At 44.5% G+C, this 13,998-nt stretch overlaps 1 protein-coding gene across 1 annotated transcript in view; it reads left to right on the plus strand.

The window, feature by feature from the left end:
• The first annotated feature begins 5,280 nt into the window (after positions 1-5,280).
• OSBP (oxysterol binding protein) overlaps positions 5,281-13,998 on the plus strand; it is a 29,663-nt gene continuing 20,945 nt past the window's right edge. Inside the window, exons 1-3 of the mRNA XM_036880332.2 lie at positions 5,281-5,844; positions 10,166-10,374; positions 12,408-12,658. Coding sequence (XP_036736227.2) covers positions 5,504-5,844; positions 10,166-10,374; positions 12,408-12,658 — 801 coding nt within the window. The 5' untranslated portion in view covers positions 5,281-5,503. The remainder of the gene's footprint in view (positions 5,845-10,165; positions 10,375-12,407; positions 12,659-13,998) is intronic.

Here is a 13,998-nt window from a genome sequence, read left to right on the forward strand (position 1 = left end):
CACTCTTAAGAGAAATTAAAGGGGACACTAACAGATGGAAACTCATCCCATGCTCATGGCTAGGAAGAATTAATATCGTCAAAATGGCCATCCTGCCCAAAGCAATATACAGATTTGATGCAATCCCTATGAAACTACCAGCAACATTCTTCAATGAACTGGAACAAATAATTCAAAATTCATATGGAAACACCAAAAACCCTGAATAGCCAAAACAATCCTGAGAAAGAAGAATAAAGTAGGGGGGATCTCACTCCCCAACTTCAAGCTCTACTATAAAGCCATAGTAATCAACACAATTTGGTACTGGCACAAGAACAGAGCCACAGACCAATGGAACACACTAGAGAATCCAGACATTAACCCAGACATATATGGTCAATTAATATTTGATAAAGGAGCCATGGACATACAATGGCGAAATGAGAGTCTCTTCAACAGATGGTGCTGGCAAAACTGGACAGCCACATGTAGGAGAATGAAACTGGACCATTGTCTAACCCCATATACAAAAGTAAACTTAAAATGGATTGAAGACCTGAATGTAAGTCATGAAACCATTAAACTCTTGGAAGAAAACATAGGCAAAAACCTCTTAGACATAAACATGAGTGACCTCTTCTTGAACATATCTCCCCGGGCAAGGAAAACAACCGCAAAAATGAACAAGTGGGACTATATTAAGCTGAAAAGCTTCTGTACAGCAAAAGACACCATCAATAGTACAAAAAGGAACCCTACAGTATGGGAGAATATATTTGAAAATGACACATCCGATAAAGGCTTGACGTCCAGAATATATAAAGAGCTCACATGCCTCAACAAACAAAAAACAAATAACCCAATTAAAAAATGGGCAGAGGAACTGAACAGACAGTTCTCCAAAACAGAAATACAGATGGCCAACAGACACATGAAAAGATGCTCCACATCGCTAATTATCAGAGAAATGCAAATTAAAACTACAATGAGGTATCACCTCACACCAGTAAGGATGGCTGCCATCCAAAAGACAAACAACAACAAATGTTGGCGAGGCTGTGGAGAAAGGGGAACCCTCCTACACTCCTGGTGGGAATGTAAGTTAGTTCAACCATTGTGGAAAGCAGTATGGAGGTACATCAAAATGCTCAAAACAGTTACCATTTGACCCAGGAATTGCACTCCTAGGAATTTACCCTAAGAATGCAGCAATCAAGTATGAGAAAGAGCAATGCACCCCTATGTTTATCGCAGCACTATTTACATTAGCCAAGAATTGGAAGCAACCTAAATGTCCATCGATAGATGAATGAATAAAGAAGATGTGGTACATATACACAATGGAATACTACTCAGCCATAAGAAAAGGGCAAATCCTACCATTTGCAGCAACATGGATGGAGCTGGAGGGTATTATGCTCAGTGAAACAAGCCAAGCGGAGAAAGAGAAATACCAAATGATGTCACTCATCTGTGGAATATAAGAACAAAGGAAAAACTGAAGGAACAAAACAGCAGCAGAATCACAGAACTCAAGAATGGACTAACAGGTACCAAAGGGAAAGGGACTGGGGAGGATGGGTGGGTAGGGAGGAATAAGGGATTGGGAGAAGAAGGGGGGTATTAAGATTAGTATACATGGGGGGGTGGGAGGAAGGGGAGGGCTGTACAACACAGAGAAAGCAAGTAGTGATTCTACAACATTTACTATGCTGATGGACAGTGACTGTAAAGGGGTTTAAAGGGGAGACCTGGTATAGGGGAGAGCCTAGTAAACATAATATTCGTCATGTAAGTGTAGATTAATGATACCAGTAAAAAAAAAAGGCAGTTTCTGTGTGGAGACCTCCAATGAGTCCTACACAAGGGTATAAAGGGCATATAAAAGTGTAGGCAAAGGGTCTGTTTGTGTTTATACAGAGGATCAAAGCCTAATTGGGCTACCCCGAAAATGAACTAAGATATGATATGAAAAAGAACTTCCAACATCAGCACTCTCTGGAAGACTCATGCCAGAAGATGATCATCAAAAAACCCCAACAAAGATCCACACACTGCTACAGCTGTAGATGCACTCATCCCACCTGTTCCTGGACTTGCCATGGGAATGAAGAAGGAGATATCTCAACTGGCCTGTGCATACAGTAAAACAACAAATTTGACTGGATCTATGCTGTTGGAACTCAAACAAGAATTAGGAGAAGTGCAAATTGTAGCACTCCAAAATCTTACAACTACAGACTATTTACTGTTAAAAGAACATATGGGATGTGAACAGTCCCCAGGAATGGGTTGTTTTAATTTGTCTGATTTCTCTCAGACTGTTCAAGCTCAGTTGGACAATATCCACCATATCATAGATAAGTTTTCACAAATGCCTAAGGTGCCTAACTGGTTTTCTTGGTTTCACTGGAGATGGCTGGTAATTACAGGTATGCTTTGGTTATGTAACTATACTCCTATTATGTTAATGTGTGTGCGTAATTTAATTAGTAGTTTAAAACCTATACATGCTGAAGTTACTCTACAAGAAGGTACGTCAAAGAAATAATCAATCTTCCCATGTTTTCTACCACCTGCTACTTCTATAGCTTTTCTTCTTCCTTCCTAATTACAACCCTTAAACAGAATTCGTGCCTCATATCAAATTTACCGAGTATCATAATTCTTCCAAGTGGTAAAGATACCTCAAGACAAATGCTGGGCATAGAAGCCACAGGGCATAAATATGCAAAGAAGTAAAAAGCTAACCTTTTCAAACAATAAGGCTTCTCTCTCACTTACCAACTTTACATTTCCCTGTATGGCCCCACAAGATGACTGGTTAGCCAGAGACGGGTAAGATTCCTCAAGGGAGGAACAACCTAAGACAGGCACAGTCGCAGGGGGGCCATCAGGTGAGAAATTGGGGATCAACAGAGGTGAGGCTTAGAACCTCACCCCCCCGTTCTGTGAGAAATCTTCTGCATACATGGATGTTTTATTGCCCTTGTCTAGCTTGGATTAACACATAGTCTACAGGCACACACCTGATCATCTACATTTGCTCTCTTACAACACTAAACTATGTTTTCTACCTTTATCTTGTATCTACCTACCACTTCAGCATTTTATTAAAAATAATAATAATAAAGAGAGAAATGTGGTATCCACATATAAATCAAGTATAAAAATCAAATGAGTATTCATATTTGAACTGACTGTTTATAGTTCATAATGCATGAGCAAAACCGAAAGTTTCTGTGATGACTGCCCTTGTACTGTTCACCATGTAACTTATTCACTATGCAAGAATTTGGTCTGCACGTAATAACTTGTTCATTATGCTTCAGAAGATTGGAGACTGATGAAAATTAGGCTTGGGGTGGATTAATGATTGTGCATTGAGCATTGACTCCCCTATACAGAATTTTATTGTTGTTAACAACCATTTGGTCAATAAATATGAGAGATGCCCTCTCAAAAAAAAAAAAAAGTACACACTTCCAATTGTAAGATAAGTAAGTAACCGGGATGTAATGTATAGCATAAGGAGTATAGTCAAAATATTGTAACAACTTTGTATGGAGATAGCTGGTACCTAGAATTATCATGTATATAAATGTTGAATCACTGTGTTGTACACCTGAAACTAATGTAATGTAATACTGTGTGTCAACTACCCTTCAATAAAAAATAATTATCTACAAAAAAAAAAATGTTGATTGTCTCAGCGTTAACGATGCTAAGATGGATAACTGGTTTAAGATGGAACAGCCAGACTTCCTCATTGTAAAGGTATGTGTTTCTCATCTGTGATTGTCAAGTAATCTGAGGGATGAGTTTGGCAACACCATTCACATATTTGTAGCTGCTTACAGTTTATCAGTCATGTCCACATACATTTAATCACAACAGCATCTCTGTAAGGTTTTATTCCTATTTAACAGGAGTGAAAACAGGCTTGGAGTGCTTAAGTGACTTCGCAAAGTCAAGAGCAAAGGCAAGACTCACGCATAAATCGGTCCACTTTAGCTCAGTAAAAAGAAAAAAAAAATCTCAAATAGTCTAACTGCAGGTTTTCAAAGTGTATTCTCTCTCCTTATAAAAACATTTTCTAAAAAAAAAGGTTATTTTTCTTTATTTTCTTACTGCTGGAAGCACATTGTCAAGGAAAAGTGATTTGTTTAACAGTGTCCAACAGCTATTTTATTGCCGGCCTGAATCAGCAAACTGTTAACAGTTGCCGGATTCCCAAGCTCCATTTGTAACAACAGTTTACAAGATCTAAATGTTAAATGAGTTGTGGAATCTGTTACTTTCACAAATGTATGAACAAAGTTTATCCAAAATAACTATTTTCTGTGCAGTTATGTATGCACACGCTCGCTTATGATGCTAAAACCAACAAAGGCCTTTTAGGAGATATCGGTAGAAAATGAACATAGAGTCAGGACCTCGAGAGTCATCTCTTCACAGCTAAGTCAGCAAATCGTGGGATAGAGTGAGGAGAAGCATACGACAATCTAGAATCAAGGATAAGGGGTGTGGTGCGATGATGAGCAAACTAGGGAAGAGAATTAGGAATCTTGGATCCAGGACCGTACTGGGGAAGCTATTTCTGGGCCTCGCTAGGATCCAGTTGCTACAAGGGTCCCAAGAAAGGGGAGCATCGGGTTGACTGCTGAGAGTCACTCTTTTTAAGAAACCGTGGAGATCTTAACTCAAAGTAAAATCCAAAGCTTCTGAGCAGCTAACTCGCTTTCGCCTCCCACCAACTACTCCAAAACTGGCCCCAAGCGGGCACGCTCCCAAGGGCTCTTCCAGGATTTTATTGGTTGTCTTAGGGCTTTTCACAGACAATTCCTGGAACCAATCACCTCCAATAACCGCCCCGAATCTCCGCCGGCATATGAGTGACATGCATACCAACCAATGAGAAATAAAAGTAGGGCTGTGAAAGCGAGACTCTTCACCTTTTTTCTCAACGCGTTCAGTCAATGGTAGAAAAGGTCGAGCAGCTGATACCAAACACCAATCCGTAAGGGCGGAAGAAGGACGCTGAGAAGAGTGATGGGCGGGGGTGACGTGCAGTGACGGCAACATAAACTGAAGAGAGTGACGGAAGCACAAGCCAATCGACGATCAAGTTTGCTGGGCACTCTGCATTCTCGAGTCCTCCCTGAGCGCCAGAGGCTTCGGGAAAACGCCAATGAACTTCTACATGAGCCTGATTGGCCTTCACCTTATCCAATCAACCGTATGTCTGGCAGACGCGTCCCACGCTGGACTCTCACTGGGTAGTGTGGAATGACAGGCCTGAGAGCAATGCCAATGTCCTAGGGGTCTTCTGCAAGTGACACTCAGCGGCACCAATCGACTTTCCCTTCCCGGCGGCCGAGCCCTCCTCCCCGTGGCGGGCCTGGCGGGGCGGGGACGCTGCGCGGCGGCGGCTGATGCGCTAGCCGAGTGGGGCGCTCCCGGCGGCGACGGCGGCTCTCGTAGGCGGTTCCGGTATTGTATCTCCCGGCGGCGGCGGCTCATGGCGGCGACTGAGCTGAGAGGAGTGGTGGGGCCAGGCCCGGCAGCCATTGCAGCTCCGGGCGGCGGCGGCGCTGGCCCCCCTGTGGTGGGAGGCGGCGGCCGCGGAGACTCCGGGCCAGGCTCTGGGGCCGCCCTGGGCACGGTGGCCGTGGGCGGCCCGGGCTCCGGGGCCAGTGGAGTGGCGGCTGCGGGCCCGGCCCCTGCGCCGCCGGCGGGCGGCTCGGGCGCTGGGGGTTCTGGCTCGGCTCGAGAGGGCTGGCTCTTCAAATGGACCAATTATATCAAAGGCTACCAGCGGCGGTGGTTCGTGCTGAGCAACGGGCTCCTGAGCTACTACAGGTAACTGCTTCCGGGGCGCGCGTTCCCCACCGCAGCCCACAGTCCCCGTGCCATCACCCTCTCTAGCCGGCACGGCAGCCAAGGTCGCCCCAGGCCCCCTTTTCTTTACCTGCGCGCACTGACAGCCCGCGACACGAGCCCACCAGAACGCGAGTGGATGCCCCAGGACTTAACCCTCCACCTGGTTTCCTCACCTTTGGTGCCAGACCTCCCTTCGTTCTCTGTTCTTTCCAGTTTTTGGAGATCACCCACTCTTCCACTGTATTTCCACCAGCACGTCGCGGTAGTGATTAATTCTGCAAGGAAGGCGCTGTAGTAGGTGTTCAGGGTGACATATGGGAGAGCAAAGCCCAGGCACTGCTCTCAAGGAACTTACTATGCTAGTCTCAAGTCTTAGCTGTCTGTGCTAAGTCTCTAGAATTCAAGGTTATAGCAGCCCTGGATGTACCGGCCTTTGCTCTCTCCAAATTGAGGCACAAGGACACCAGGCACAGGGTGGCCTCGATATTTATCCCCTGTGTTCCTTATCTCCAGGAATTGTCTATGCTTTGCCTTCTGGACAGCCCAGAATGGAGATGTGCACTCCAGTGCAGCTTCTATTTTTGCTGGCCCCATCCCCTCCTATAGGAATGGTTACCATTTCTATCCAATATTTCTGGGGTCTCTTTGGTTCCTTAGGTTGTTTGAAAAGAAGAATCCATGTCTTTGGTATGATTACTTCTGTTCAACAATGTTTGTTTTGGAATGTTTCATATATATTTATGGTGACTCACAATCTTGCCATAACATGTTTTGGCTACTCATGATACTATAGACAGATTAAGATACCATATGTGGGAGACGGGACATAAACATCTCCTGGATGTTGGACATTTTAGATAGGTGTTTCACATATGGTATTTTGTTGATTCTCAACAACAACCCTGGGAATTAGGAGATAGTCCCATTTTACTGATGAGGAAACTGAGACTAACTTGAGCAGCTTTCTCAAGGTCTTGAGGAGTCAGGATTTGAAACTAGTTCTGTTCACACCGACAAAACCTAAAACCCAGGTTAGTGTTACATGAATCAGTCAGATACAGTGATAATTACTTAACTATATAGCAAGTAAGTTTATAGATCATGGCTACTATGTGTATTTTATACAAATGTATAAAAATCTCCTTTAAGGGAGTCTTTGCTTGCTATAATGGCATTTCTGATTGAAATCTTTTTGTAAAGACCATCCTATTTGGGACCGCCAAGCACTGTTAAGAGCAGTTCACTATTTCTTTTTCTCTGCCAGCAGTCACTCTGCCACCAGGACAGTTGGGGTGAGTGAATCATTTTCTGTCCACTCCAATTGTATTGGCTCTTAGAGAATTTTGAGGAGAAATTGAAGGTGGGAGTTGGGCATGGTTGAAGTAGGAACATGTTCTTACTGGGTCTCTTGACAGTGGAAAATGTGTTAACGCATCCTCTATGCTTAACTGACATTAATTGTGAACAGTTGTGTATATCATTTGCATTATTCAGAATTGGTTTTAATTTTAACCTTTCTAATTACTCATCCAGGAATATCAGTTTAAGATCACAAATCTAAAATTTTAGTTTGCTCCAAAAATTTTCCCCTACTCAACTTCAAGTTTTCCTCTTACATTAACAATCATTCTAATGCTCAGCTGATTCATATCCCAACTTGGCTTGTATGTCACTATTCACACTGACTCCCCATTCTCAGAAGTTAGGTTTTCAGCTGAGGGCCTTACTGTGTGGTCCTTCTCCCCCGCATCCAAGTTCTTACCAGATCCACTTTCCAGGCCAGTTGATTGATTGATCAGTACCAGTCTTGATCAGTGTTGATCTTGGTTGGACATTAATGACTTCTGTGTTGCTGTCTCTTCAAGTACTTGTAACCACTTTTAACTTCTCTCTTATAAGAGCTAGTGGTACCTGTCTGAGTACAGGTAAAACTTCCAAAACATACCAAACCACATATTGGGAAATATGCCACGGGCCTGTCCTGGCCAGCTAAAATGGTCCCACCCACGAAGCAACCAAGCCGCAGGATCCAGGGTTAATTCAATCTGTGCACTACCCTCGGAATCACATTGGAATACTTCCTGCCAACTATATTGGGAGTTTATTCTTCTCTACAGAGTTCTTCAGGTCTCCACTTCCCAGGAGTTATTTAGCCAAGTTGTCATTCCTCCTGCCTTTTACGCTTCCAAAACCTGTCATCTATTTATACCTTTCAAAATACTGTTTCTTTATTAGCTGAGATCATGTATTAACTAGACCCATTTTCTGATGAATTGCCCTAATAGGCTTGGGCAAGCCATTTCCCTCTTTTTAACTATCATCTTCTTCCTTATATACACAGTTACACAGATGGCCCATTTCTTAAAGCCACGTGTGGAATCCCAGCTCTTCCGGACACATAGGGCTATAGTATTAGTTTTCCTGGCTAGCTTTTCAGCTGGCCTTTTCAGGGAAGAACTTGCTAGCCAGAAAGTACCACCTAATACTGTAGTGCCTGAAGAACTTATCTTGCACACAGAAAAGCATGTTTTTCCAGCTTCTGTGCTTATCATTTATAACCGTAAGTGTATCTATCTGCCCAAACCCAACAGCCCTGAGTTCAAGTCTACCTTACTTCCCGGTGTTCCTTAGTATTTTTAAAACTGCTACGGACTGATTTGAGAAACCTCGTAAGTCCACAACATGATCCAGGCAGAAGAGATCCTAGGAAGTGGTTTGGGCGAGTTGTCAACACATTTATGCGAAATGTAGTAGAAGGTCTGTTCTTTGGAATAGAAAGCAAGGGTTAGCTGGCCTGTCAGTTGCGTGCCTGTAATTCAGCCTGCATTATTCAGAATGTAACTGAAGCTTGGGGGTGGGGGAGGAGAGGTAAGCATAGCAAAAACAGGGCTTCATGTTACAGTGTGGCAGGTGCAGGGGATGGAAGATGGCCCAGATCGAGACCCCCTATCCATCCCATGCTGCTCATTTGTGCATTTGAGGAAGAAAAACCAGTTTCATGTGACAAACTGAAAAATAGCAAATTTGTCTTCCTAGGAACAGTAAACAGACTTTCTCAAACATACCAAATCTTAATTTCTGGAGATGGGGTGTGTGTCATTTCTGGCATGCAGGAATTCTGGAAGTGCCAGGTGTGTTGGGCTGCTTGGCTCCAGTGAAAGGGAAATGGCTCTGGTTTACACTGTGGCAGTTGGCAAAGGACTTTGACCTCTTTGTGTTCCAAGTTGGTCAGAGGAAACTGCGGTCTCAGCAGGCAGACCCCTGGGCATAACCAGCGGGTGGTGGAAAATTAGCACAGTTTGCACTGTAGACTCAATTGTACTAGCAGCTTGATATTTTATGTGTAGTCTCTTGTAGCTTACTGTCACCCAGTAGTGCTGAAAAGTTCGTAAGTTAGTCTATTAATAGGACTGTCAGTAGAGACGGGGCAAATTTTTATACCCAGTCCTGTGAGAACAGATTTGCTGAATCTTCCCTAGCTATTAATAGGATGGCTTAGGAGTTCCCACCAATAGAGATTAGTGGACCTTAGGAAAGAATATATTCTAGAAAGATTATACCATTTGGTTATTCTTGTGATTATTCCTTCTTTACAGCCACAGAAAGTGAATTATTCCTATTTGTACTGCTGTCAGCATTTAATACTCTAGCCATGTAAGTGTGCCTTACACTTCTGCAGTATAAATCTCAGCTTAGTGTGACAGTTCTCATTGGAGCTGAGTTACAGTTAGGGGGTGGGTTATTCTGTAATGTAAAATGGAGCTCTTTTTTCTCTTAGGGAATGAGATTATTAAATGAAATTTTGTTAACTGTGTTTATAAAGCACTATTTCCTAATCATAACTTACTAAGTAAAAAGAAATTCCTGACCACAAAAGGGCATGAGGGAACTTTTTGGGATGACAGAAGTGTTCTATATCTTGATTGTGGAGGTGGTTACACAATCTTATACACTTGTCAAAACTCACTGAAATCACACACTTAAAATTGCTGAATTAATACTGTATGTAGTTATGCTTTAGTGAAGCCCATTTTTAAAGAGCTGAGGATGAGAGGAACAGAAGAGCAATAAAATCTGACTCAGAAACAACACTCACAGGCTCTGAAAGGAAATCCCTACCAATGGTTTCTGGAATTTCGGGAAGCCACTTGAGGGAAATACTAGAACTTGATGATTCCTAAGACTGCCATATTTTCAAAAGGCTTCGAGTTACGAAAAGAAAAGGGGACAAAGGGGACGTGGTGAAGGATAAACCGCCCGTCAGCTTTCTACCCAGCTTGTCTTTATCTCGTTACCACAGGTCAAAGGCAGAAATGCGACATACCTGCCGTGGCACCATCAACCTTGCCACTGCCAACATCACAGTGGAGGACTCCTGCAACTTCATCATCTCCAATGGGGGCGCCCAGACCTACCACCTGAAGGCCAGCTCGGAGGTGGAGCGGCAGCGCTGGGTGACGGCCCTCGAGCTGGCCAAGGCCAAGGCCGTCAAGATGCTGGCAGAGTCGGGTAGGGGGCAAAGAGCCCGTGGCTGAGCAGTTTCCCTTTGTCCTTCCTGGGCATGAGCCTAATTTTACCTCTGCTTGTCTTTCAACCACCAGCCTTCTCCTGGCTCTCAGGCTCCTCCTCATCCTGCGGTATTTCTGCTGGAGCGTGGTTTTCAAATGGGGGAGCTCTGCCCTGCAGGAGATGCGTGGCAGTGTCCGGAGACGTTTTTGTTGTCCCAGCTGAGGGGTGGTGTTGCTGTGGGCGTCTAGGGAGCAGAGGCCAGGGGTGCTGCTAAAGCCTCCAGAGAGCAGAGGCGGCCCCCACAACCAGAGGGTATCTGGCCCCAAATGTCCTGACGAGGTTGAGAAACTGCCCTAGAGGCACAGCAGTTGTCCTTTTGTCTTTTAATGTCAACTAACTAGCGTAAAATTTTGAGAAATAATTATTTTATTGATAGGTCACTCTTAGGATTATTACAGCTCCCAATTTGGATCTATCCTTACTTTTTTCTGCTGATACCTTCTTAACTGTACATCAATTGAACTGAAACACAGACTGCCAGAAACATCATGTGTGATATTTTCTGTGAGAAATCGTCATTTGGCTACCTTAGTTTCACAAAAATGAGCAATCTAATTATGTTTAGATTTTTCTTCAAGGAAAATGGTAGGATTTCCCCGGCAAATATTGACAGTTGTTCACGTAGAGCTGCACTTGTTCACGTAGAGCTGACCAAGGTGGTCACCTGGTGACTTTTTCGTCTCCTGTTTTCTTACCCCCTGCCATTTCCCATACTGTATTTAATATCTGTTGAGCAGTGACAGGAAAATTTCACTGCTTGCTGAGTTTTTGGTACCGGTGACATTTGGACTGGCCCTGCCTCCCTGTCTAGCAGCTGGAGCAAATCTTTCCTTATTCCTTCTGTTTTGATGTTAGTGCTGATGTTAGCTCCCCCAGAGGAAGTGTCAGTGCTGGGAAAGTACTTTGCAGTCACAAAGTGTCAAGTACGACAGTGATAGCAGAGGTGCAGCCGCTCTCAACGGGACTGGCTACTGCAGAGCTGTTGAGCAGAAGACCTTGTGTCGCTCGCAGTGTGGTGGTCGCTTTAGTGTCCGAGGAGCTTGTTGTGTGGTTCCTGGGCTCTCCTTCAGAAAAGATAGGTTAAGGAATCTTTTGGTGATGGGGACTTTGTCTACAAAGAGCTGGGCTGTGATTCTCAACCCCTTTCATACATGGCCAGCCAAGCACCCAGAAGATGATGGTAGATTTGCAGTAATAATCCATGTGGACTGGATTGAAACTGTCAAGCTAGAGTTAAAAGGCTCCGTAATTCATTCCAATCCCAAGAGCCATTTAGCTTCTCCGTCCTGTCCTCCAGGTCACTGGTTCTCAAACTTCAGTGTCCATCAGAATTACCTGGGCAGATTTTTGAAAATACAGATTCCCAGGCCTTGCCTCCCATCAGCCACATCAGGTTCTGGGGTGCAGCCAGAGACTCTACCCCTTTAACAAGAACCCTAGAGGCGGGGTGGGAGAATTGGCTGAAGGCTGCCAAAAGGTACAAGTTGCCAGTTATTTGGTAAATAAGCCCTGGGGTTGTAATGTACAGCAGGAGGACTAGCGTTAACACTGCTGTGGGACATATTCGAAAGATCTCATCATAAGGAAAGAAACATTTTTTCATTTTTTTGTATCTGTATGAGGTGACAGTTGTTAACTAAACTTACTGTGGTAATCATTTCAAAGTATCTGTGAGCCAAGTCATAATGCAGTACAATTTAGATTTATGTAGTGCTGCATGTCAATTATGTCACAATAAAGCTTGAAGAAAAATAAAAGCACGAGCAAAACAAATGCTTATTGTTCTGTGCCTTGGGAAAAACAAGAGAACCACCCCAGTTGTTCCTGATACATGGGCCATGGAGGGCGCTGGACAAATCATTGGGAATGGGCAGCTGTTGGTCGGTCAGAGCACATGCATAAGGAGTTCAGTTTGGTTGTGGGCAGAGCTGGTAGGGTTCTGAGTTCTATAAGTCACCTTTTCGCCCCTACAGATGAGTCAGGAGATGAAGAGTCTGTGTCACAAACCGACAAGACCGAGCTGCAGAACACCCTCCGCACGCTCTCCAGCAAAGTGGAGGACCTGAGCACGTGCAATGACCTGATTGCCAAGCATGGCACGGCGCTGCAGCGCTCGCTCAGCGAGCTGGAGGCCCTGAGGCTGCCCGCCGAGAGCAACGAGAAGATCAAGCAGGTCAACGAGCGGGCCACGCTCTTCAGGATAACGTCCAACGCCATGATCAATGTGAGTGTGGGTGGTGGCCGTGTTGCTTTTGCATTCTTTCTCTCTTCAAAATTTCATTCTCCCCAAATGTGAGGAAACTGTGATGGATATAGCTCAGAACATCAGGTCCTGCCTCACTGCCCAAGGAATGTAGGTTACATTGTTTGTTGTGTGAAATACAGCAGGCTGTGCAGACGGAAGGATGTGCATACCCTGCTCTTGTGGTCAGAAGGACACGGCTCCAGCCTGGGAGTTAGGGAGGGCCCCAGAGTTCCCGCCAGCCCAGCTTCTGCCACCAGCAGGACATCTCATGGAGATGCTGGTGGAGTCCCTTAACTTCTCTGCCTTGCAGTTTTATGTATTTACGCATTTACCTACTTATTTTTTAGCTAGCTTTGGAACTTAAAGTCTCTGGATCCTTTCCATTGTGTTAACTGTGAGCTTTAAGTTGGAGTCTCACCCCGACTTTGCTAATGCAGCTGGCCCACAGTGGTAAATGGGGGCTGGATCAAGTACTGGCAAGAACTTCCTAATACTAGTTAGTCCCATCTTTAGTTTTTGATTTCAGGAGTAGTTCTGGGTGATCTGACAGAAATACTCACCCTTGGGCACTTCTCTTTTAAAAAGAAAGAGCCAACACGTCTCCCTCTGTCCGACTCCTTCCATGGGTGCCTGTTGCTTCGTGGACTATCTCAGCTGCTTGGGCGCAAGGCTGTAGGTAAACCTCAAGCAGCCCTCGTGTTAGTGACACATTTCCGGTGCAGGGGTAGGTATGAAATGAATCCGTGGCTTCAACGGTGCTGTTTTCGCTCTGCTGGTGACTGATTCTGCCCTGGCAGGTAGTTTATTTAGCCTCCACATCAGGAGAGTAGAGCACATTTCATGCGACGGGGGAGGAGTGTACTCTGGGAAAGGGCTTATGCGGGGGTTTTCCCTAGGCTGCTTAAAGGGGATGAAATTACTTCACTGGGGCCAGATTTTCCCTTGTTTAGGGGGTCATAATAAGACATCTGTTCAGATCTGGTTTAGTTCACGTGGCTCCTAGAGATCAGAGGTGTTTTTCTGTGACCAACAAAAATCTAATTTTTCTCATTTAAAACCCCTTGGTTACTTAATACACAGTTGTGATAATCTTTATTTTCATAATATTTTCTGAAGTGTGGAACACTTCCTTCAGTGCTCTGGTTCACATGACGTGTAAAATCACTTTGTCCACTTAAGGACTACATGAAGGTCAGCTATCCCCTTGGACTGTTATGCAAATCAGCACTGACCCTGTGTTTCAGATGTCTAGTCGCTGCTCTTTCTCCAAAGTGTCACATTTCCTAGTGACTGTGTGCCTGTTTTCCTGGTCCTCATGT

Source organism: Manis pentadactyla, chromosome 9 (assembly GCF_030020395.1).
Source record: "Manis pentadactyla isolate mManPen7 chromosome 9, mManPen7.hap1, whole genome shotgun sequence".
Lineage (NCBI taxonomy): Eukaryota > Metazoa > Chordata > Mammalia > Pholidota > Manidae > Manis > Manis pentadactyla.